Source organism: Lepidochelys kempii, chromosome 2 (assembly GCF_965140265.1).
Source record: "Lepidochelys kempii isolate rLepKem1 chromosome 2, rLepKem1.hap2, whole genome shotgun sequence".
Lineage (NCBI taxonomy): Eukaryota > Metazoa > Chordata > Testudines > Cheloniidae > Lepidochelys > Lepidochelys kempii.
In genome coordinates this window covers 148,172,205-148,195,104 of record NC_133257.1, presented here as the reverse complement: position 1 = coordinate 148,195,104, position 22,900 = coordinate 148,172,205, and the positions used below count along the sequence as shown (strand labels likewise).

Here is a 22,900-nt window from a genome sequence, read left to right as displayed (position 1 = left end):
AACAATTGACGGTGAGTTGAATGAATCGAAGCACTTCGTCGAGCATTGAGGCTTTGAGGAGGCAGTCGTCTAGGTAAGGAAATATTATGACTCCTTGCTTCCTGAGGTGGGCAGTAACTACGGCCAGGAGCTTGGAAAAAACACGGGGGGCAGTGGATAGGCCAAAGGGTAGTACCCTGTATTGAAAATGTGTCGAGCCGAGGGTGCGTCTGTGGGCTGGCTGTATTGTCACATGAAAACAGGCGTCCTGTAGGTAGATGGCTGAAAACCAATAGCCCTGCTCCAGTGCTGGGATTATGGTGGCGAGGGTAACCATTTGGAACTTTTGCTTCTTGATAAAATTGTTGAGCCGCCTGAGGTTGAGGATCGGTTGCCATCCCCCAGTTTTCTTTTCTGTTAAGAAATAATGGGAGTAAAACCCCTTCCCTCAGTGTCTTTCGGGCACAAACTCCACTGCTCCCAATAGAAGGAGATGTACTTCTTGCAGGAGCAGTTGCTCGTGAGAGGGGTCCCTGAAGAGGGACGGGGAGGATGGGTGGGTAGGAGGCATGGATAGGAAGGGGATGGAATAGCTAAGTGTGATGACCTCTAAAACCCACTTGTCGGTGGTAATGTTGTGCCATTGATGGAAGAATGGTTGTAGGCGGTGTCCAAAAGTAGGGACAGGCGGTGTAAGCATTGAAGTGGGAACATTGTTTTCGAAACCCTCAACCAAGGGTTCAAATCTGCTTGTTAGTCAGAGGGGGTTGAGACACTGCCATGGAATTGGGGCAGCGATGCTATTATCTGGGTCTCTGGCATTGTTGCTGATGTTGGTCGTGTGATCTCTGGAAGTGCTGGGTATATGTTGGGTAGTGTGGACATTGGTAAGATTGGTATCTATATTGTCGCATTCTGGTCATAAAGGTTTGTATTCCTAAAGACCGGAGAGTTGCTCTTGAATCCTTCATTGAGTGAAGGACGTCGTTCGTTGTGGAGGCAAAGAGTTTGTCACCATCGAATGGAAGATCTTCAATAGTAGTCTGGACCTCTCGAGGAAATGAAGAAGAGAGCCACGAATGTCAGCACATGACTACTGCTGTAATGGTGGATCTTGCTGCCGTATTGGCCACATCGAGGGCCGCTTGCAAAGCAGTATGTGATAGGATTTGTTCCTCAGAGATTAAAGCAGTGAATTGTGGTTTCTTTGCTTCTGAAATGTCCTCAATAAAGTCCATGAATTTGTTGTAATTTTTGTGATCATATTTTGCCAGAACGGCCATATAATTAGCAATTTGAAATTGTAGGGTGGAAGATGAGTATACTTTACATCCAAGCAGATCTAAACATTTACTGTCTTTATTGGCTGGGGTGGAGTGGGGATACTGGTGCTTATTCTTTTGGTTGACTGCATCAACTACCGGCGAATTAGGCACTGGATGAGTGAAAAGAAATTCAGAGCCTTTAGAAGGGATGAAGTACTTGCGGTCCGTTCATTTGCAGGTAGGTAAGCTTGCAGCAGGAATCTGCCAGATGGCTTTGGCGGGTTCCAGAAGGGCTGGGTTGATCGGCAATGCAATCCTGGAAGAAGAAGGCGGCTGCAGGATGTCCGTTAACTCATGCTGCTATTCAGGAACCTCCTCCAGATTAATTCTTAATTCACTGGCCACTCTTTTGAAAAGGTCTTGAAATTTTGAAAAGTCATCTGAAGATGACAGGGGAGGAGGAAGCAGGGCTTCGTCAGGCATAAAACTGGGTCTACTGGGTTAGAGACAGGTCATGCCTGATTCTGCACTTGGGATGGTGCTGTCTGGTGACCAGCATCAGTGGCAGGTTCATGAGCTTGTGGTGCCAGGCCAGTGTCGGGCCTGGTTGAGGTGCCATAGTGAGTGTGGTCTCAAGGATAGGATGCCACGGGGCCCAATATTGCCACTGTGGTAGGAAGGGCATAGGTGGTGCCATCCATGGGTTTACACACCATGGGGCAGGATCCTGAGAGTAGGACGAGGTGATGTTTCTATGACCTCTATTAATTGGAGTCTGAGTATGAGAGACTTCATATGGTGAATAATCCTCCTAGAAACCAGCTTCCTCCTCACTGAAGGAAGGCTTTTTGGACCCTGGCTGAGCATTTGGCGAGAAGTAGGCATTCAGTAAGGGTGACTGCAGAATGAGTGACACAAGCAGGTCACTTGACTGCATAAATTGGAGTGCTGAAGCACCTGTGTGGTGAGGGCTGTGCGAGAGGAATTTGCTGCGATGAAAAGTTCCTCTGCACCTATGTCTTTAAAGTTGTTTGGCTGCCAGCCTGCTCAGCAGGTGTTGGTGCTGGTAGACCAGTGATAGCCTGTGGGGGGTCATGCACATCCACATGTATTGGCACCGCTTTCACCGCGGTGCCGAAAGGTGTCATCTGAGAGGCAGGCAACTGGAAGCCTGAAGCCTCGGCACTGGAGCTTTGTGCTATCACCGCAGCCACAGGCGGGTTTTGCGTGGTGCTGGAGGAGCCCGGCAGATCAAAATTGCTCAGCCAGGGAAGCGCTGGGAGGAGGCAGTAAACCTGCTGGGAGAAGCCTTGTCCCGTGAAGTTCGCTTTGCGGGTGACAGAAGGTGATTTTTTTTTTGAAGTTTTCTTCATCTTCTTAAAGGTGGGGGGCTGTGGTGTGGAGCAGAGCCAGAATCAGGACCTAAGGATTTTTGCAGCAGGAGCAGCTTTAGCCTCAACTCCCTATCCTTTCGTGCCCTAGACTTAGGTTTGGTGCAGTGGGGACATTTTGGGGGGATGTGGGACTCCCCCAAACATTTTATTCATTTTGAATGGCCATCTGACAGAGGGATGGCATCCTTACAATTAGAGCAGCGCTTAAAGCCTGGGGAGCCAGGCACATCGGAAGCGGCTGCGCTGACAGGAACTAAGACTTTTTTTTCTTTTCTTTTCTTTTATTTAAGAGAGAAACTAACACACAGTACTGGTAACATTAATAACTAACACTATTGGTAACAAATTAACTATCTAAAAGGGTAAGAGTAACAAGGGAGAAAAAGTTTTCTAACAAATCTGCTGAGCTCCATCTCAGGCCAGGGATGGTAGAGAAGGAATTGAGGAGACTGGTCGCACACCTGTACTATAAAGATACACTCGGAGGGCAGAGGGGGGCAAGTTCTGCGCGTGCGTGACTGGTACAAGTACTGCTGTAAAAATCTCCGAGAGAAGGCGAAGGGACGCACCAACACCTAGAGTGGAGCACCCACAGGTACAGCTCTCGAAAAAGTAATCTTTACCAGTCCTTTACATAGTGAAGAATGCTTGTCCTTCTGCACCAACTCAGCTGTGCTGACTGGTTAGAAGGGGCAGTAGTGGCTCCTTCTCCCCTCTGGAGTGCTACTTATAATATGGGTAGCTAGTGCAGAGGAATAAAAGAGGAGCCTTATGTCCCCCTTACTCTCCTGCAAGGAAACATAAAGGAAGTAACAATCTTGCCCTAAATACAGATACATCCAATGAAATGCAGGTGGAAGGTTAAAAACCAACTGGAACAACAGACTGCACAACAATGGAATCATGGGAAGTCTAATGATATATTAAAACTGTAAAATGTTAACACTTGAGGAATACTAACAAGCTTTTTTAGTCAACTAACCTATCCATACATGGCTTTGCATATGAAATTTCTGTTGGGTCTTCCACTCTTCTCCACTTCACTGTTGCTTCTGTTTCAACATTTTCTATCATTTCAATTCTATCCTTGACCTTTAAAATATATCAAACTTTAAATGTTTCTGTTCTTTTTATTTTTAATATAAAAACTCATTTTCCAAGAAAAATATAAATATAAGCTAATCATTTTACTTTTACTGAGTCAGTTTGTATTTATCTTTTATAAATGCCTGGCTCTCTATTTTTAAATAGAAATATTAATTTAAATTTAAACATCAACTGAGTGATTGTATACTTATATTATTTCACAGAACTTTCAAAATATAACATGATGGAAACCCAGTAACCATTAATGGTCAAAATATTAAGCTCTCTAGCCAAACAAAAAAGACAAGACACTCCAGACAACCATGTTCAAAACTGCTTAACACAGAGAGTTGCTATGATATGGAATTTTGCTATGATATGGGATTTTAGAGGTGGTGGGAACAGAGAGTAAGGGCCTGATTTTTGAAGTCTTTCAGTTGCCTAAAGATGCAGATAGGCACCTAATGGGATTTTCAAAAGCACATGTGCATTGATTTCAACATGAGTTAGGTGCCTAAATACTTCTGAAAATCCCACTAGGCATGTTTCTGCATCTTTAGGCACCTAAGTACCTTTAAAAATCTGGGCCTAAGGCCCCACTCCTACAAAGCACTTCAGAATTAGCTTAATGTTTTCCTCTAATGTACAACATACTTAGTATTTAGGAAAGAACTTCATTATTTTAAAAATATTTACTGAAAGGCAGATTCAACTTATGGAGGAAAACCATTTAACAGACCAATTTAGAGTCAATTTTGGACTTGTGTATTAATCTTTGTACAAAATATGCCTTGTAAGATACCATTTAAAATTAATAACTCACTGGTCAATAATGTCATCGTGAAATGTATGTGGCAACATTATATGTAAAGTTATAAACAAATTGAAATTAGGTCTGATGTGTTTACCAGGCAAGTCTGAGTAAACTAGTTTCTCAAACACGAAAGACAAGCTTACACCTCTTGTCAGTTATCAAAGTTGATGGGCAATCACTTGTCAAGAGGCTATTCTTTGGCAGAAAAGGGGGAGCAGGAAAAAATGGATCTGCATTTTAGCAAACAGCGGCATTGAACCTTTTTCACCACTGAACTCCTTGTCTCTGTCCTCACAGCAGGAATTAAGTTTATCTAGTGGTAACCCTCAGGAAAATGCATTTCAAAAGGGGACTGGACTAGAACAGGGAAGTGCAAAAATACCCCAATGTAACTCTCCCTATCCACCTCTCTCTCTTTCACCAAAGACAACAAAAGAAACAGCCCTTGGACTTTGGGAGAAGATCCTGGCCTGAGAATTTGGTCAGCAAAGCTACTGGGAGCATATGGTAAGGGACTGCACCTTGAATCAAGTCTAGTTTGTTAAGTTTTAGTACTAAAAAGCATTTTATCTTTATTTCTCTTGCAAACATTTCTGGCTTTAGTGCCTTATACTTGTACTCATTTAAAACCCATATCTTTGTAGTTAAATAAATTTGTTTTATCCTTTAATCCAATGGTGTGTCTACACTGAAATGCATGGGTAACTACATTTAAAGTAGCAAACTGTTAGATACTGAGGGGCAACAGACAGAAAATACCTGAACTGTCCAAGAGAGGGCTGGACAGTGCAGAACATATATTTGCAGGGGAGGAGGGGAAATTTGGTTCTAGGAGTATGTTGCTGTCAACCTGCAAGTAGTAACCAAAGCTGCTGGAAGCCAGAATGTGGATGGTGTGCTGCTGACAAGCTGCTGGAGTCAGAGTTGTTGGACCAGGGCTGTGGCTATACACAGACACTCAGGGTGTGACTTGCTGGCAGGCTGATTGTGAGCAACCCAAGTTGGAAGCTATCAGAGCAAAGCTTTGTGAGGCACCCGAGGTTGCAGAGCAGGGGCAACACAGCCCCTCACTGGTCTGGATTACAACCCGGAATATCTGACCATTGAAGACAATGGGTTTTGGATCAGGCCTCCTTTGCTTAAAGGTAAACACATGCTGAAATGTCTTGTTGGACTGGGACCTAAAAGGGGAGAGATATGGAGTTGTTGGGGTGGCGGGGCTGCAATGTAATACTTCCAAGCAGTATGTTTTTCTACATTCCCTTCTCTGGCCCATGTACCATAAAACTCAAAGAAAGCATTACTTACAAAGTAACAAGCATCCATATTTACTTCTTTTCCTGTAATATATAATACAGTAAATATTTAGGAAAGAACTCCATTACTTAATTTTAAAATATATTTACTGCAGCACAGCTTAATTTCATGGAATTAAACAAGCAATTTAGAGTCGATGTGGGATTTACATACTACATGCTAAAACTGAGAAATTGGCATATAGTCTGCTTGGGTGAAAGCAGTCTTTTGGAATTTGAAGTCTAGCCTATAAAGCAGGGGTGGACAAACTTTTTGGCCTAAGGCCCACATCAGGGTATGGAAATTGTATGGTGGGCCATGAATGTTCACGAAATTGGGGGTAGAAGCGTGCGAGGGGGTGAGGGCTCTGGGATGGGGCTAGAAATGAGGAGTTCAGGCGGCAGGAGGGAGCTCTGGGTTGGGATATGGGGGGGGGGAGGGCTCTGGAGTGGGGCTGCGGATGAAGGGTTTAGGGTTCAGGAGGGGGCACCAGGCTGGGACTGAGGGGTTTGGAGGACGGGAGAGAGATCAAGGCTGGGGCAAGAGGTTAGAGTACAGGAGAGGGGTGTGAGGGCTGTGGGGTGGGGCCAGGGATGAGGAGCTTGGGGTACAAGGGGTGGCTCTGGGCTGGGATCAAGGGGTTCGGAGGGCAGGAGAGAGATCAGGGCTCTGGCAGGGGACTGGGTCGTGGGTGGGGGGGACTCAAGGGTGGAGGCAGCTCCCGGAAGCATGTGCCCTTCCGGCTCTGAGGCGCAGCCAGGCAGCTCTGCATGCTGCCCCATCCGCAGGCGCCATTCCTGCAGGTCCCATCAGCCAGGAACCGTGACCAATGAGAACTGTGGGGGCAGCACCTGTGGATGGGGTGGTGTGCAGAGCTGCCTGGCCATGCCTCCTCATACTATGTAGGAGCCAGGGGGGTGGGGGTCGAGCCAGACGGACAGTCGTGCCAGCTGCTTCCTGGAAGCTGCATGGAGCAGGGCAAGCCCCCGACCCCACTCCCCGGCTTGAGCAGGGCAAACCCCAATTCTGCTCCCCGGCGGGAGCTGAAGACCGGATTAAATGGTCTGATGGGCCAGATGTGGCTCACAGGCCATAGTTTGCCTGCCCCTGCTATAAAGACTACATACTGGAGGAGTTTCAGAGTAACAGCCGTGTTAGTCTGTATTCGCAAAAAGAAAAGGAGTACTTGTGGCACCTTAGAGACTAACCAATTTATTTGAGCATAAGCTTTCGTGAGCTACAGCTCACTTCATCGGATGCATACTGTGGAAAGTGTAGAAGATCTTTTTATATACACACAAAGCATGAAAAAAATACCTCGATCTTTAGGAACTAGCTAAACATTGGTAAGTGAAAAATAAGGGTAATTATTTAGTTTATATTGTTTAGTATAGATTATAATATTCTATTTTCAGACAAACTACATTAAAATGGAGTTAAGGTGAAGACTATATATTACAGCAGTTGTTTTTCACATGGAGCTGTTGCACAGTCGTCTATGGTTTTCTTTTCTTAGCATGAGAGTAAATATTCAGTCTTGGGAAGACATGCTATAATGTTGTTAGATTTAGATTATGCAAGCGTCTATGTAGAGGCAGTGGTCCTTGGAGAGGGAGCTGTGTGAGCAGTAGGAGAGTTGGCTCTCTGTCTTGTTCTTGGATTAGAATCAATTCTTGAGGCAGAATTGCTCTCTGGGAACAGGCGTTGGCATTTGGCTAGGACTGCTGAAGGAAAGAATTGCCCTTCATGCTGTGCGTGAATATCTCTGTTCCAGAACTGGTATCTATGTAAATAAAACAAGTTATGCTTCAAATATATCTAGATTCTGTATCGCTGATTTCTCCTCCACTGGGCAACCAACTGGAAAGCCCTACCTACCACCACTTGGCAAAGAGATGACACTGGTGTCAGACCAGGGCACTGATGTGAGAAGAAGGGGAAACAATCTGAATAACATACATGGCTGTTATAACTATCCACCAAATACACAATATATCCAGGGAATTCAGAGTTGAAAATTAAACTTAAAAGAAACCTAGATATTTTAAGGTATGGAAATGAACAGTCAGGGCATCAAAACAACCTTAAAGCTGTCCTCTAGCAGGACAGGACGGGATGGGAAGGATGTAATGTGCCTTTAAATATACTCAACCTTAACTCATCTAATTTGTGATCACAAATTATGTGTTATTATAGTTGTATGGTTATTACATGATATCACTATAAAGCAAAATTAAATCTGTTTAGGTGCCTTAAATATATATATTTTTTAATTTAACTTTTCAAATCACATTCACCAGTACTTTCTAGCTTCTTTACACTGCTCTGGACTAGGACAAAGCAGCTAGAGCATATTGGCCAGTTAAATTGGGTTTGCAGCTGCTTTGCATTCTAGAGAAGCATCGAGCAGGACGAGTGTACACCCAAATTCCCCTTCCTTCTGCCCCCCATTCCTCTGCACCACCAACCCCATACAAGTAAATCTCTTCTCTTCGCCTGATGAGTAGATCTCATGCAACGGTAGTTGTCAAGGTTCCTTCCCCACTCTGAACTCTAGGCTACAGATGTGGGGACCTGCATGAAAACTCACTAAGCTTCCTTTTACCAGCTTAGGTTAAAACTTCCCCAAGGTACAAACTATTTTACCTTTTGTCCTTGGATTTTCACTGCCATCACCTAACATCTAACCAGTATTATTAGGAAAGACTCCGTTTGGAAACGTCTTTCCCCCCAAAATCCTCCCAAACGTTACACCCCCCTTTCCTGCAGAAGGCTTGATAAAAATCCTCACCAATTTGCACAGGTGACCACAGACCCAAACCCTTGGATCTTAAGAACAATGAAAAACCATTCAGTTTCTTAAAAGAAGAATTTTTATAGAAGTAAAAAACATCACCTCTGTAAAATCAGGATGGTAAATACCTTAAAGGGTAATTAGATTCAAATCATAGAGAATCCCTCTAGGCAAAACCTTAAGTTACAAAAAGACACAAAAACAGGAATATACATTCCATTCAGCACCGCCTACTTTCTCTGCCATTTAAAGAAATCAGAATCTAACGCATACCTAGCTAGATTACTTACTAAGTTCTAAGACTCCATTCCTGTTCTGTCCCTGGCAAAAGCATCACACAGACAGAGAGAGAGGCTTTGTTTCTCCCTCCCCCCAGCTTTTGAAAGTATCTTGTCTCCTCATTGGTCATTTTGGTCAGGTGCCAGCGAGGTTATCCTAGCTTCTTAATCCTTTACAGGTGAAAGGGTTTTGCCTCTGGCCAGGAGGGATTTTAATGGTATTTACCCTTCCCTTTATATTTATAGCATGCCCCCCAAATCACAGATAGGGTGAAACACTGGCTGGGATCTCTTCCTGGACCGCTAAGAGAAAACAGAGTTAATAAGACACATGCACCTCTAAATATACTACCAAGTATATAAAGACTAACAATATTTTCCACATCTCAAGGACAATTTTAACCAGTTGATTCTGGGAAACTTTCACAGGAGAGTGCATCAGCCACTTTATTAGAAGCTCCTGAGATGTGTTGGATGTCGAAATCAAAATCTTGGAGAGCTAAACTCCACTGAATAATTTTTTTTGTTATTTTCCATGGCAGTATGAAGCCACTGTAGCGCAGCATGGTCGGTTTGCAGGTGGAAACACCGTCCCCAAACATATGGGCATAACTTTTCCAGAGCATAGACAATGGCGTGACATTCTTTTTCACTGACTGACCAGTTGCTTTCCCTCTCAGACAGCCTCTTGCTGAGAAACACTACAGGGTGGAATTCTTGATCCGGTCCTTCCTGCATTAAAACCGCTCCCACACCATGCTCAGACACATCTGTGATTACTGGAAACGGTTTGTCAAAGTCTGGGGCCCTTAGCACAGGGTCAGACATGAGTGTCGCTTTTAAGCTGGTTAAAGGCCTTCTGACACTCTTCGGTCCACTGAACGGCATTTGGCTGTTTCTTTTTGGTTAGGTCTATCAGTGGGGCGGCGATTTGGCTGTATTGCGGTACAAATCGCCTGTAATAACTGACCAAGCCTAAGGATTGAACCTGTTTCTTTGACTTTGAGACAGGCCACTTTTGGATAGCATCCATTTCGGCCTGTAGGGGACTGATAGTTCCTTGACCCACCTCGTGTCCAAATAAGTCACTCTGTTTAGGCCTATTTGACACTTCTTAGCCTTAACAGTTAGTCCTGCCTCCCTTATGCTCTCGAAGACTTTTTGTAGATGTTCCAGGTGTTCTGCCCAGGAATCCGAAAATATGGCCACATCGTCAAGGTAGGCGACTGCATATTCTCCTAATCCCGCTAGGAGACCATCTACAAGTCTTTGGAAGATGGCGGATGCATTCCGCAGCCCGAAAGGGAGTACATTAAATTCATACAGCCCGACATGTGTGGCGAAGGCTGACCATTCCTTGGCAGATTCATCTAGCGATACCTGCCAGTACTCCTTGGTTCAGTCCAAGGTAGCGATGAACTGGGCCCATCCCAGTTTCTCCAATAGCTCATCTGTGCGTGGCATTCGATACTTCTCTGGACGAGTTACAGCATTTAGCTTATGGTAGTCCATGCAAAAACGTATCTCCCCATCAGGTTTGGGAACTAGAACCACTGGAGATGCCCACACACTGCCAAAGGGGCGGATTACCCCCATCTGTAGCATATCCTGGATCTCCCGTTCTATAGCAGCTTTAGCTTGAGGAGACACCCGGTAAGGTTGGACTTTAATTGGGTGAGCATTACCTGTGTCAATGGAGTGGTATGCCCGTTCAGTCAGTCCTGGGATGGCTGAGAACGTCGGCGAGTAGCTAGTGCACAGCTCCTGGATGTGCTGTCGCTGCATATGTCCAAGGGTCCTGGAGAGGTTCACCTCTTCCATGCCACCAGCACTTTTCCCTTCATAGTAGACACCTTCAGGCCACTCAGCGTCCTCTCCTCCCTGGGCTGTAAATTGACAAACCTTTAATTCTCTGGAATAAAAGGGCTTTAGAAAATTAATATGGTATACCTTAGGCTTTCGGTTGGAGGTGGGGAATGCTATGAGATAATTAACAGCTCACAGGCGCTCCTGGACCATGAATGGCTCTTCTCACGATGCTTCCATTTTATGGGCCTGGAGCGCCTTTAAGACCATGACCTGGTCCCCGACTTTGAAGGAACGCTCTCTGGCATGTTTATCATACCAGGCTTTTTGCTCTTTTTGAGCATCCTTTAGGTTTTCTTTTGTAAGGGCTAGAGTTACGGAGGGTGTTTTATAGGTTGGTTACAAAGTCCAGAATATTAGCTCCTGGAGAAGGTGTAAGTCCCTCCCATTGCTGCTTCACCAACTGTAATGGTCCCTTAACCTCGCAGCCATATACAAGTTCTAATGGTGAAAACCCTAAACTAGGATGTGGTACAGCTCTGTAGGCAAACAGCAAAACTGCTGCAACACTAGGTCCCAATCATTGGAGTGCTCATTTAAGAATTTATGTATCATGGCCCCCAAAGTTCCATTAAACTTCTTACCACCATCAAACAAATGGCATGGTGGAGGAGTGGCAACCAAGTGATTTACCCCATGAGCTTCCCAAAGGCTTTCCATAGTTCCTGCCAGGAAATTAGTTCCTGCATCTGTGAGGATGCCGGAGGGCCAACTTACCCTGGCAAAAATGTCTGTTAGTGCCTGGCACACACTTTTAGCCCTGGTGTTGCTTAGAGCTCCTGCTTCCGGCCATCAGGTGGCAACATCCATGAAAGTCAGTATTTCATGACATCGGGTGGCAACATCCATGAAAGTCAGCTTTCCTCTGCGTGTCTTTTTTGGAAAAGGACCCAGAATAGCCACAGCTACTCGCTGAAATGGAACCTCAATGATGGGGAGTGGCTGGAGAGGGGCTTTGACCTGGTCTTGGGGTTTTCCCACTCTTTGGCATTGTCAAGGTTCCTCCCCCACTCTCAACTCTAGGGTACAGATGTGGGGACCTGCATGAAAACCTCCTAAGCTTACTTTCACCAGCTTAGGTTAAAACTTCCCCAAGGTACAAATTAATTTTATCCTTTGTCCTTGGAACATCCACTGCCACCACCAAACTCTAACTGGGTTTACTGGGAAACGTAGTTTGGACATGTCTTTCCCCCCAAAATCCTCCCAACCCTTACACCCCACTTCCTGGGAAAGGTTTGGTAAAAATCCTCACCAATTTGCATAGGTGACCACAGACCCAAACCCTTGGATCTGAGAACAATGAAAAAGCATTCAGTTTTCTTACAAGACGACTTTTAATAGAAATAGAAGTAAATAGAAGTAAAGAAATCACCTCTGTAAAATCAGGATGGTAGATACCTTACAGGGTAATTGGATTCAAAACATAGAGAATCCCTCTAGGCAAAACCTTAAGTTACAAAAAAGACACACAGACAGAAATAGTCATTCTATTCAGCACAATTCTTTTCTTAGCCATTTAAAGAAATCATAATCTAACACATACCTAGCTAGATTACTTACTAAAGTTCCAAGACTCCATTCCTGTTCTATCCCCAGCAAAAGCAGCATACCAACGGACACACAGATCCTTTGTTTCTCTCCCTCCTCCCAGCTTTTGAAAGTATCTTGTCTCCTCATTGGTCATTTTGGTCAGGTGCCAGCGAGGTTACCTTTAGCTTCTTAACCCTTTACAGGTGAGAGGATTGTAAAGGGGTTTACCCTTCCCTTTATATTTATGACAGGCATACTTCACGAGACCGGACATAGGTAGAAACATCCTTGCCCATTCCCTCCCAGTGGAATGACTTCCCCAAACAGTCTTTGGTCCTGTTCACCCCAGCATGGCCACTAGGATGATTGTGAGCTAAGCTCAAGAGCTTGACCCGGTACTTAGTTGGAACTACCAACTGTCTCTGTGGATGCCAGTCTTCCTGGTGTCCACCAGAAAGAGTTTCCTTGTATAAAAGTCCTCTTTCTACAACAAACCTGGATCGATTAGAAGAGCTGAGAGGCGGTGGGTTGCTCCGTGCCGCCGTCCAAGCTCTCTGGAGGCTTTCATCTGCTTCCTGTTCGGTCTGGAACTATTCCCTTGATGCTGGAGACATCAGTTCCTCATTAGATAGTGGAGCTATGCTTGGTCCCTTTGGAAGCGATGTAGGGGATGGGGCTGCTTCTGTTGACCGTGAACTGCTCTCCGCTGGTGCACTATGTTGGGGTTCAGGCTCCAGCTGAGCCTCTTGTGTAGGTTTATCGGCTGCTGCCGGTTCAGGTTCGGTGGGGCCCTCTGGTGGTGGGGTTGCAAGTAGTGGGTTCAGTGCTTGCAATGGTTCTGGTGCTGGTTTTTCCGCTGGTTCTGGTTCTGAGACTGGCTCTGTCTGGGTCTCTGTGACTGGATCCACTACTGCTGTTGCAGACGATGGCATGGGGTCCAGTTCCATTATCTCTGATCGGGTCCTGGTAGAAGTTTTCGGAACAGAGTTAGGCATGACAGCTTGCTTAGCCTGGCTGCGGGTGACCATTCCCACCCTCTTGGCTCGCTTCACATGATTGGCCAAGTCTTCCCCCAACAGCATGGGGATGGGATAATCATCATAGACTGCAGAAGTCCACATTCCTGACCAGCCCTTGTACTGGACAGGCAACTTGGTTGTAGGCAAATTGAAAGAGTTGGACTTGAAAGGTTGAATCGTCACTTGGATCTCTGGGTTGATTAAATTGGGGTTTACTAAGGAAGCATGGATAGCCAACACTTGTGCTCCGGTGTCCCTCCATGCAGTAAACTTCTTCCCGCCCACACTCACAGTTTCCCTCCGCTCCGAGGGTATCTGGGAGGTATCTGGGCCTGAGGACCTCTGGTGTGATTCCGGTGCAATGAACTGTCATCTGTTGAGGTTCTTGGGGCAGTTGGCCTTTACATGCCCCTGCTCATTACATTTAAAACATCGTCCAGCTGACGGGTCACTGGGGTGAGCTGGATTGCTGGAGACGGTGTGGCGGGATGATAAGGTGGCTGGAGGGTTCCTTCGGGGGTAGCTGGGGCCTTGGGCTGCCCCTGGTAGTAGGGTGTGGTCTGGTATCCGCTTCTGGTATCCGCTCCAACTGCGACCAGTTATTTTCTTTGCTGCCACCTCCACCCATTTGGCTCCAATCTCCCCCAGCCTTGATTACAGTTTTGGGCTTCCCATCTAGGATGTATCTTTCTAGTTCCTCAGGAACACCCTCTAAGAACTGCTCCATTTGCATTAGGAAGGGCAAATCTTCTGGAGATTTAACACTTGCTCCTGATATCCAGGCATCCCAATTTTTCACAATGTGGTAGGCATATCAGGTAAATGACACGTCTGGTTTCCACCTTAGGGCTTCTAGCTGTGCGGAATTCCTCCTGCTTCTCTTCTCTTCGGTGGTCATAGTCTGCCTATCCTCATGTCTCCAATTGTGTAGAAGGCTGCCGTGAATTCTTGCCTCCAGTACTTACGAACTGTCAGGCCTCCTCAAAGGCTTCCTCTCTGAATTATTCATTTGTGGCCAGTTCCATTCTTTCTTCAACATGGGGTACAGGTGTTTCCCAAAGCTGGGTGTCTAGGAACTTACCAGCTTCTCTGATTCTTAGTAGCATCTCACCTTGCTCCTCTAAACCAAGAATGTTTTCCTCCAGCACAGCCATCAACTTGCATGGCTTCTAGTTGAGGTCCTGCTCTGAAATGCTCTTCTCTGCTAAACTTCTCGTCTCCCTGCACTAGCCAGGGCTGGCTTGGGGCCAACGAGACTTACATTATCAGTGGGAGAGACCTGGCTCCGGATACCATGAACAATGATGATTGCTTTGTATATGGATCTATCCTTCAGAGGGATCAATACGGCCTGGGCCAGTACAGATAGTGAGGTCAGCATATCAGTGAGTATCCAGATGGGGGTTTTCTGTGCAACCTTGATGTTCTTCCACTTCCCTTAAGAGTTTCAAGTTCATGGTCCATGTCATACTCCCATTGGGCCATCAACAGAAATGAGGGAGGTTCCCAGGAGCAGAGGCTCTGCTGCAGGCCTCTGAAGGAGAAAAGGGGTAGTCCTCCTCCAATGGCAGAAATGATCTTTCTGCTGCACTCTGCCTTTAAGTCATTACCAAGGCAGCCTTATGACAATTTCCCAGAGCTGATCAAATAGGGGTGATCCTAGAACCATTGGTAGAGTCCTTCAGTGTTATACGGGGCACTATGATCCTAAGAGTCCCTTTATGCCAACTGGCAAAGAGCACACCAAAAATATTGTTATCAGAATATTTAGCCTGTGTCTTGAAAACTGATCACGATTGTGTGGTGTATGTATAGGTTGTGTATAAAAAGTTACATATGTGTGCTGGAAATATGTTCTTAAAAATGTTTTGGAGGCAGCTTATAAACAAGCCTGCCCTAGACAAAGGAATGTGGATTTATCTGTCTACATGGATCAAGCTAACAGACAGATAACAAAACAGCCTGGCTTGATTACAAGCATGGGAAAATAAAAGTACATTTGCATCTCAGGGAAACAAAGTGATCAAGCCAATCAAAAAAGCAAATTGACCTGAAATTGAAGAAGGAGCTTGGCACCTACACTCCAAAGAACAAGGATCAGGGGAGAGGAACTTTGTCTGGTCTTACTTTTCAAGGTATACACTTCGAAGATTTATGGACTACAAAAGGGAAGAAATGTGGTGTTATACATCACTTTAGGGCCAACGGGGCCAGGGCTCTTCTGTGAAAGGTGGCTCCCCCAACCATGTGGATTGAGGATGCTGAGAACTGAGTGGAGGTGAGAAATTGCCTGAAATCAGAATTGTAGTCTGTTAAGTTTTAGACACTAGAAAGAAACCATTTTCTGTTTCTGTTGTCTCTGCTTAGTATCACTTTAGATCTCCAGTCTTTACTAATTAACTTATTCTTGTTTTATTACAAATTAATCTCTGTGCTGTTCTACTAAAGTGAGGTGTGCATTCTCAGTTGAGCCAGCAGACTGGTGTATCTTCTGTTCTTTTGGAGACAGTGGACTTGGTAGTTTCTGCAAGTGTACACTGATAGGCACTGGATACTGCAGAGGAACACTTTTTCAGGGTTTCAGGATCTGGGGTTCAATGAATGTTTCCTGCAAGGCAAGATTAAGACTGCAGTGTCTCAAAGAGTTTCCTGGTGAGGCAGACAGACTGGTGTGGCAAGGAGCTGATACACACAGTTTAAGCTCCAGCAAAACTCTCTCTTGCTGAGGCAAAGGGGTAACACAGTGGCTTACTGTTCTGGGTGTCAAGAAAGCATCGCAGGCACCAATGTCAAGGATACACAGAATTGCAGAATGGTATTACACAGTACCATCCTGGCTGAGGTCAATGACTTTGGTACCAGCATAGTTGGTGCCAAAGTGTTGGTGACCAACTTGCCATCAGAAGTAATGTGGTCCTTGGTTTAAAAGTGACCATTGGTACCAACGCATATGGACTTCATTTTAAGACTTGCTCATGGCAAAATCTTAGGAAAGGTTCTGCATCCCTGTTCCATGCAGGGGAATCAGTGCTGGTTGGAGTCTCTGGAGGGGTGCTCTTTACAACCTCTCTTGGGCGTCACCTGTAGTGCAGCTGATATGAGATTTAGTTGGGTACCACAGGAGTTTGGTGTGGTGTCAAGGCTGGTTGGAGCACTGAAGTAACTGGAAGGGCCCAATAACGAGAGATTTTTGGAGGATCTGACTCTGCCTGTGTTACAGTCTACCTGCATCAATCTCCCTAGGAGAAGGAGCTTCAGTTTCACCTCCCTGCTCTTCTGGGTCCTCCTTAAGAATGATCTGCATATACAGCAGCATGCTGGTATATAGCCCTTTCCCAGAAATAGGCTCTGTGGCATGTCTGTTGCTGACTCCCATGGCTGAGCCTCATGATGGGTAAATTCTGAAGCCTGGCAATTTGGGTTCCATAATCTTGGATCATGTACAGGGGAGTATGTCCTTGTACAGTAGGATATATTGAGGGAGGGTCTGTACCAGGAGAGGAATTCCTAAACAAAAGAAACTCTATCACTATACTAAACTAGAAAAAGAAAGTGTCAAATGGCAAAGAAAACCTAACAATATGCTAACTACAAAACTTTAAACTTCAGAAAGCTAAACAGTTTCTCACTAGAGCAAAGAATGAGGACACTACATTGTCCCATGAGTCTAAATACATCAATCTCACAGATGCAATGCCTCCAAAGACTGTAGGGGAGACCTAGCTTCTCCCTGCCTATTCATACAGTACACAGCAACCATGTTTTGTAGGAAAATCTGCATAGGGTTGCCTCTGATCTGAGGAATAAAAATCCAAGAGATGATCTGATGGGTCCTTGTTCCGAAGTGTTTATGTGGAGCTTCAATTTCTGAAAGTCAAAGCTCTTACATGAACTCCCCCTCCCTATAATAATTTGAGCGGATGGTTGAAGAAAGGATCTCCCCTTCTAAATATTTTGAGAAATATTTATCATACTAATGACTCATTGATCTTAGGTTCTTTATTCTAGTAGAGAAATGCATAAGAACCAATAGCTGGAAGATAAAGCCTGAAAAAAATCACATCAGAAATAAGGTACACATTTTTAACAAGAATGATTTAAGGTCTCGAAAATTTGCCTTACAGTGAGAGACAAAGAAGCTTCATTTATTTAAGTAATGCCAGAGAAGTTTATGAGGTGATATAATCAGAATCTACAAATACCTAGGTAGAAAAGAAATTTCTCATAGTACATGGTTCTTTAATCTCGCAGAAAAAGTCATAACAAGATAGAATGCTTACTTATCTCACAATAACTGTGGATCTTCAAGTTACATTGTTCATATGGATTCCACTTTTGAGGTATATTAACACATGGAGATAAGGCTGTGATTCCCAGATCACATAAAGATACTCATGCTAGCACTCATTGAGCTGGCACACTAAAAATAGTAGTGTAGCTGCAGCATAGGCAGTAGCAGAATGGGCTAGCCAGGACCCTGTGGATACATATTCAGGGCACCTAGCCCATGATGCCACTATTGCAGCACATGCTACTGTGACCTTTACTACTATCAAACTATCGCAAGTATGTCTACACAAGCTGGGAATCACACCCCTAACTACAAGTACAGATGTAACTTGGGGCACATGTGCCCCAAGCACACAAGGATGTGATTATTCATACCCTCAGCCAAATGTGGGCAGCAGCTTAAAGGATAGTCACCTTCCCCTTTCACTGCATTTAAAGATTCCATTGTTGTTACTCCTGGGGGAATTCTGCGCAACTGCACATGCACAGAATTTATGTCCCCGGCAGATTTCTTTGCTTTCCCACAGAAAAACGACTTTCTGATGCAAAGGGAAGCCACAAGAGCAGTCATTCGATCCTCCCCAGCAGTATGTTTCGGGCGCCCAGGGCAGCTGGCAAAGAGGTAAAACATTGTGGGGCAGGAGGCAGAACGGGGGAAGACCCAGCTTATGACTCCTACCCTGTGCCAGCTCAGCTCAGCTGCTAGTCTGGGCTGGGGAGGACGGGACTTCCTCTTCCCATGCATGGCATCCAGGATCAGGTCAGACCCACCACCAGACTTCTCCCCTGGCTGCAGGAAGCTCTGCAATGCCCCCCTGCTTCCTGCACCCATCGCTCCTCAGCTGCAGTGGGAAGGATCCCTCTACAGGGAGCTGCTCCCACATCTATGTGCCCCATTCATACCCAGACCCTCCTGCTGAGCCTCATCCCCCCACACTCCCCCTGGACAAGCCACCTGCACCCAGATCCCCACGCCACCAAGCCCCAACCAGTTGCACCTGGATCTCCACCTCACTAAGCCCTATTCCCCCAGCATTCAGGGGGAGGGATAGCTCAATGGTTTGAGCATTGGCCTGCTAAACCCAAGGTTGTGAGTTCAATCCTTGAGGGGGCCATTTAGGGGGTTCTGCGGCAAAATTGGGGATTGGTCCTGCTTTGAGCAGGGGGTTGGACTAGATGACCTCCTGAGGTCCCTTCCAACTCTGATATTCTATGAATCTGGACCCCCCATTGAGCCCCCCTACACCCACACACCCCTGCTGAGCTCTATATCCCACACACCGACCCCCTGCTGAGCCCAACCACCTACACTGGACCCCTTTGCAGAGTCCCATTACCATTGCACCCAAAACCCCCTAACCCCCCTGTGCATCCCCCACTGAGACGCCTCCACCCAGATTGCCCCACATAGAACCCTCTCAACCCACACCTGGATCCCCCCATGCTAAGCCCCTCCACATTTGGATCCTGCCTTGCTAAGCCTACCTGGTGCACCTGGCATGGAGGGGCAGGGCCCTGGAGTGTTTCTGGGGCAGGCCCCGTCCTTGCACTGTGCCAGGGTTGGGTGCAGCCTCACCACTGAGTCCATGCCAGGCGGGGTGGGCGGTAGTTGCACAGTGATTTCCCACCTCAATTCAGCCAGTGGCTTGTGCTCCCCAATGCCATGCTGGAGCCTCCACATTTCTTTGACAAATAAATTTGCAGAATTTTAAAATATTGTGAGCAGAATTTTAATTTTTTGGCACAGAACGCCCTCAGGACTAAACTGTTGTAGACCTAGACACCCAACTCCTACATAGTGCCTATGTGGAAAACAAGGTCAAGAAAAAGCAGCAAATGTCTCAATTAGTATTTCATGGGAAAGCCACCTTAGAATAGGAAAAATCAGTTGGTTTCATGTGACAATTGTGTCACGCTATAATAGTATACATTTGTTGCCAGTATTTCTTTAACCTTAACCTTACAAACTTACCAACAAATATATTTTGCTGAAATGAATTGAGTTCAACATACATAGTGCAAACATGAGGATATGGAGCAAGAAATGTATCCCCATGTTTGAATCTCAGTTTTGATACTCTCTCCCATTTACTTAAATCTGGATAGTGGAGTCAAGGCTTTAAAATGTAACATTAAAATTATATAAGGTGAATAAAAATCATGTGGCTAAATCTCCATTCACTGCTTCAAAAGTGTACCTTTATAAACGTATGTACCATACTCTTGTACATTAACTTATCTGTGTAGTTATAAGAAAAATTCTATATGATCAGCATTTTTTTCTTTTATCAGTGGTTTGTGTTTTCACCCCAGATTCAAGCAGTTTCTTTACTAGGCCCTAGTCCTGAAATCCTCACTCAAAGTAATATACTCGGCACCTCCATGAAGACTATCAAAATAAACCCTTGAATGTTCATTGAAAGTAACATTTAAATTTTTAATTAAAGTACCTTTCATAAGTACACTATCAAATGTACAGAATTGACTTGTTCAAAATGTGACTAAAAACAGTTATTTACCTTATAATAACTGGTTCTTCAAGATGTTTGTCCATGTGGATCCTGTTATGCTTGTGCATGTGCCACAGTCATGCGAAATGGAATATTAGCCAGAAGTGTCCTCATACCTCCTCATCCCAGGGCGAAAAAGGCACTGGACCTAAACATCACTCAGTTACTTCACCAGCACAGACTTTCCACACTATATAGGACTCTATAGTAGTGAGGAAGGAGATAGGGTGATGGGATCCACATGGACAAAACATCTAAAAGAACCACCTTACTGTAAGGTGAGGAACTGGTCTTCAAGTATTTGTTCATGTGGATCACACACCTAGTGATTAGCTAGAAGTCAGATCTAGCAATCGCAACCATGGAGCAGTGTTGGATAAACACATGTACTGAATTCCACATTGCCCCCGCTACAAATCTCTGAGATTCGAACATTCTTCAAGCATGCAAATGTAGCTGCTTGGGCTCCAGGTGAGTGGGCTTTAATACAGAGGGTGAAACTGCTTAGCCAACTAGTAGCAAGTCTTTATGCAATTAGGTACTCTCTTAGATAGTCTCTGTGTAGAGATGGCCTGCCCCCCTTGACTTACCCCCAAAGGCTGGGGGAGAAAAGAGTCTCAGTAAATTGCAAAAGCATTTTGTTCTACTAAGGTAATATGATAAGGCTCTCAAAAACATCCAAAATCTGTTAACTTCCCCTGGAGTTCAATGAGATTTAGGGAAACATACAGTCAGGTGAACTGACAGGTTCAGGTGAAAATGTGACCTTAGATAGAAATGTAGGATGGTCCTGATGGGCAGTTCATTGTCACAGAATACAGAGTAAGTAGCTTGAATTTCATCCCCCACCCTCCAAGCAAAGGTAATGGCCATCAGGAATGCCATCTAAATGAAGTAGTGATTCAAAGAGCAGATTCAAAAGGAGGCTCCATTAAGATCCTAAGGAGGAGGAAAAGGCGGTTCTTGAGCTAGATGAAAAATGTGAATTAGACCTCCAAAAACTCAGTGACTAGGGGGTGTGAAAATATAATGTAACCCTGAAAGGAAAGGTGGCAGGCTGATATTATAGCCAAGTGGACTCTAATCGCGATAATGGAGAGAATAGATTGCTTCCAGGGGAATAAGTAATCTAAAATATGAGATAGTAGCCACTAAAACACACAGGTGATGCTGACTGGCCCAAATAGAGGACCTTTCCCTCTTAGATTAATAAGTGGACTCATAGACACTTTTCTGCTTTGTATCAAAGTGTCCTGCACTTCAGATGAGCAGCTTCCGTCAGTAACATTCAACCAGCCAACATTCTTGGTGTCAGATACAGAAATGGAGATTCAGGGTGCAGGATCTAGCCTCAATTCTGAGAGATGATGTCCATCAGATTTGGTAGGGCAATTAGAGATATGTCTGAATACTAAAACTGCCTGGCCCATGGTAGTGCTATATTATTAATGAGGCCTTATCCTACTTTAGTTTCCTGAGAACTTTGGGAATTAATGGAACTGGTGGAAATGCTTGCACCAGCCCTAGCATCAGAAATGTACCCAGTAGAGAACCCTGGTCACACATCCTCTGAACAAAACAATTGCTACTTTTTATTCAGGTTGGTGACAAAGAAGCTTATGTCAGGGATACCATACTTGAGAAAAATTCTTTAGAAGACTGAATCTTTGAGAGACTATTCATGATTGTTCAAGTACTTCCTGCTGAGATGGTCTACTAAGCAATTCTGAGTTCCTGGCAGATGTAGGGCTATGGGAGTAAGTGAATGCCGTACACACCAATTCCACAGATTAATCCCCTCCTGACAGAGAGGGGATGATCTTACTCCTCCTTGCCTATTAATATAACACATGGCAGTAGTATTGTTTGTCATGTTTTGAACTGTTGATCCTTGAAAAGACTGGAATATTTTGCATGCTCAGCAGATGGCCTTTGAGCTCCAGAACATTTACTTTTAGGGAATAGTCTCTTGAACACCAAATGCCTTGTGTCTGAACATGCTCTAAGTGACCCCCACAACATTGCTTGGTGTAGTGGGGCGGTGCCCCACCCCCAAGCCAGATTGGGCTACAGCAGGCCAGAGCGGCTGTGCAGACAGGCAGCCAGAGAGGGCCTCTGGGGAGCCAATTAGGGCTGAGCAAGAGGCAGACAATCAGGGCCAGGCTAGGCCTTATATAAAGGGTGCCCAGGCAAGAGGCAGGTAGGCAGTCTCTCCCAGGCCTTCAGAGGGTGAAGGTCTGTCTCCTGTGCTAGGAGACTAGCACCAGGGACAGTGCAGTGCTGCGCAGGCGGGAGGGAGCAGAAGGGAACTCCCGCCTGGTACCTGGCAGGCTGCGGGCCCTGAGAAAAGGGCCTAGCTGGTGCAAAGGGGCCAAAGGGGAAATGGCCCAGGGAGAGAGAAAGACAAGGGGAAAGAAGAAGGAGAGCAGGCAGAAAGCCTGCCACCAAAGGGTCTCTGGGTTGGGACCCAGATTAGAGGGCGGGCCGGGGTCCCCCACTTCCCCCTTGCACTTACACCTGGCCTTTAGGAGTGGCCATCATGGACTGCACCAGACCCCTGCCCAAACGGGTTAGACTTTGGGGTGTGGTTGGCCATTGTGGCTGGGGCGAAGAGAAGAACTGCTGATAACACACACCTCCTGGAAGGGGGTGAGTGTGGACTAGGGGGCACTGCCAGAGGTAGTGTCCTAAAGAGGACCCTGCAAGAAGGGAGGAATGCAGATCCAGATGCCAACAGAGGGCGAGAGATGGATGGGACACCACCAGTGGAGGGTGC

At 45.5% G+C, this 22,900-nt stretch overlaps 1 protein-coding gene across 1 annotated transcript in view; it reads right to left on the bottom strand.

Annotated features, from left to right (window-relative positions):
• Positions 1–1,061: 1,061 nt before the first annotated feature.
• The window catches only part of LOC140906139 (uncharacterized), a 37,036-nt gene continuing 15,197 nt past the window's right edge, over positions 1,062–22,900 (bottom strand). Inside the window, exons 4-5 of the mRNA XM_073329643.1 lie at positions 19,587–19,712; positions 1,062–1,414 (exon numbers count right to left, since the gene is read on the bottom strand). Coding sequence (XP_073185744.1) covers positions 1,062–1,414; positions 19,587–19,712 — 479 coding nt within the window. The remainder of the gene's footprint in view (positions 1,415–19,586; positions 19,713–22,900) is intronic.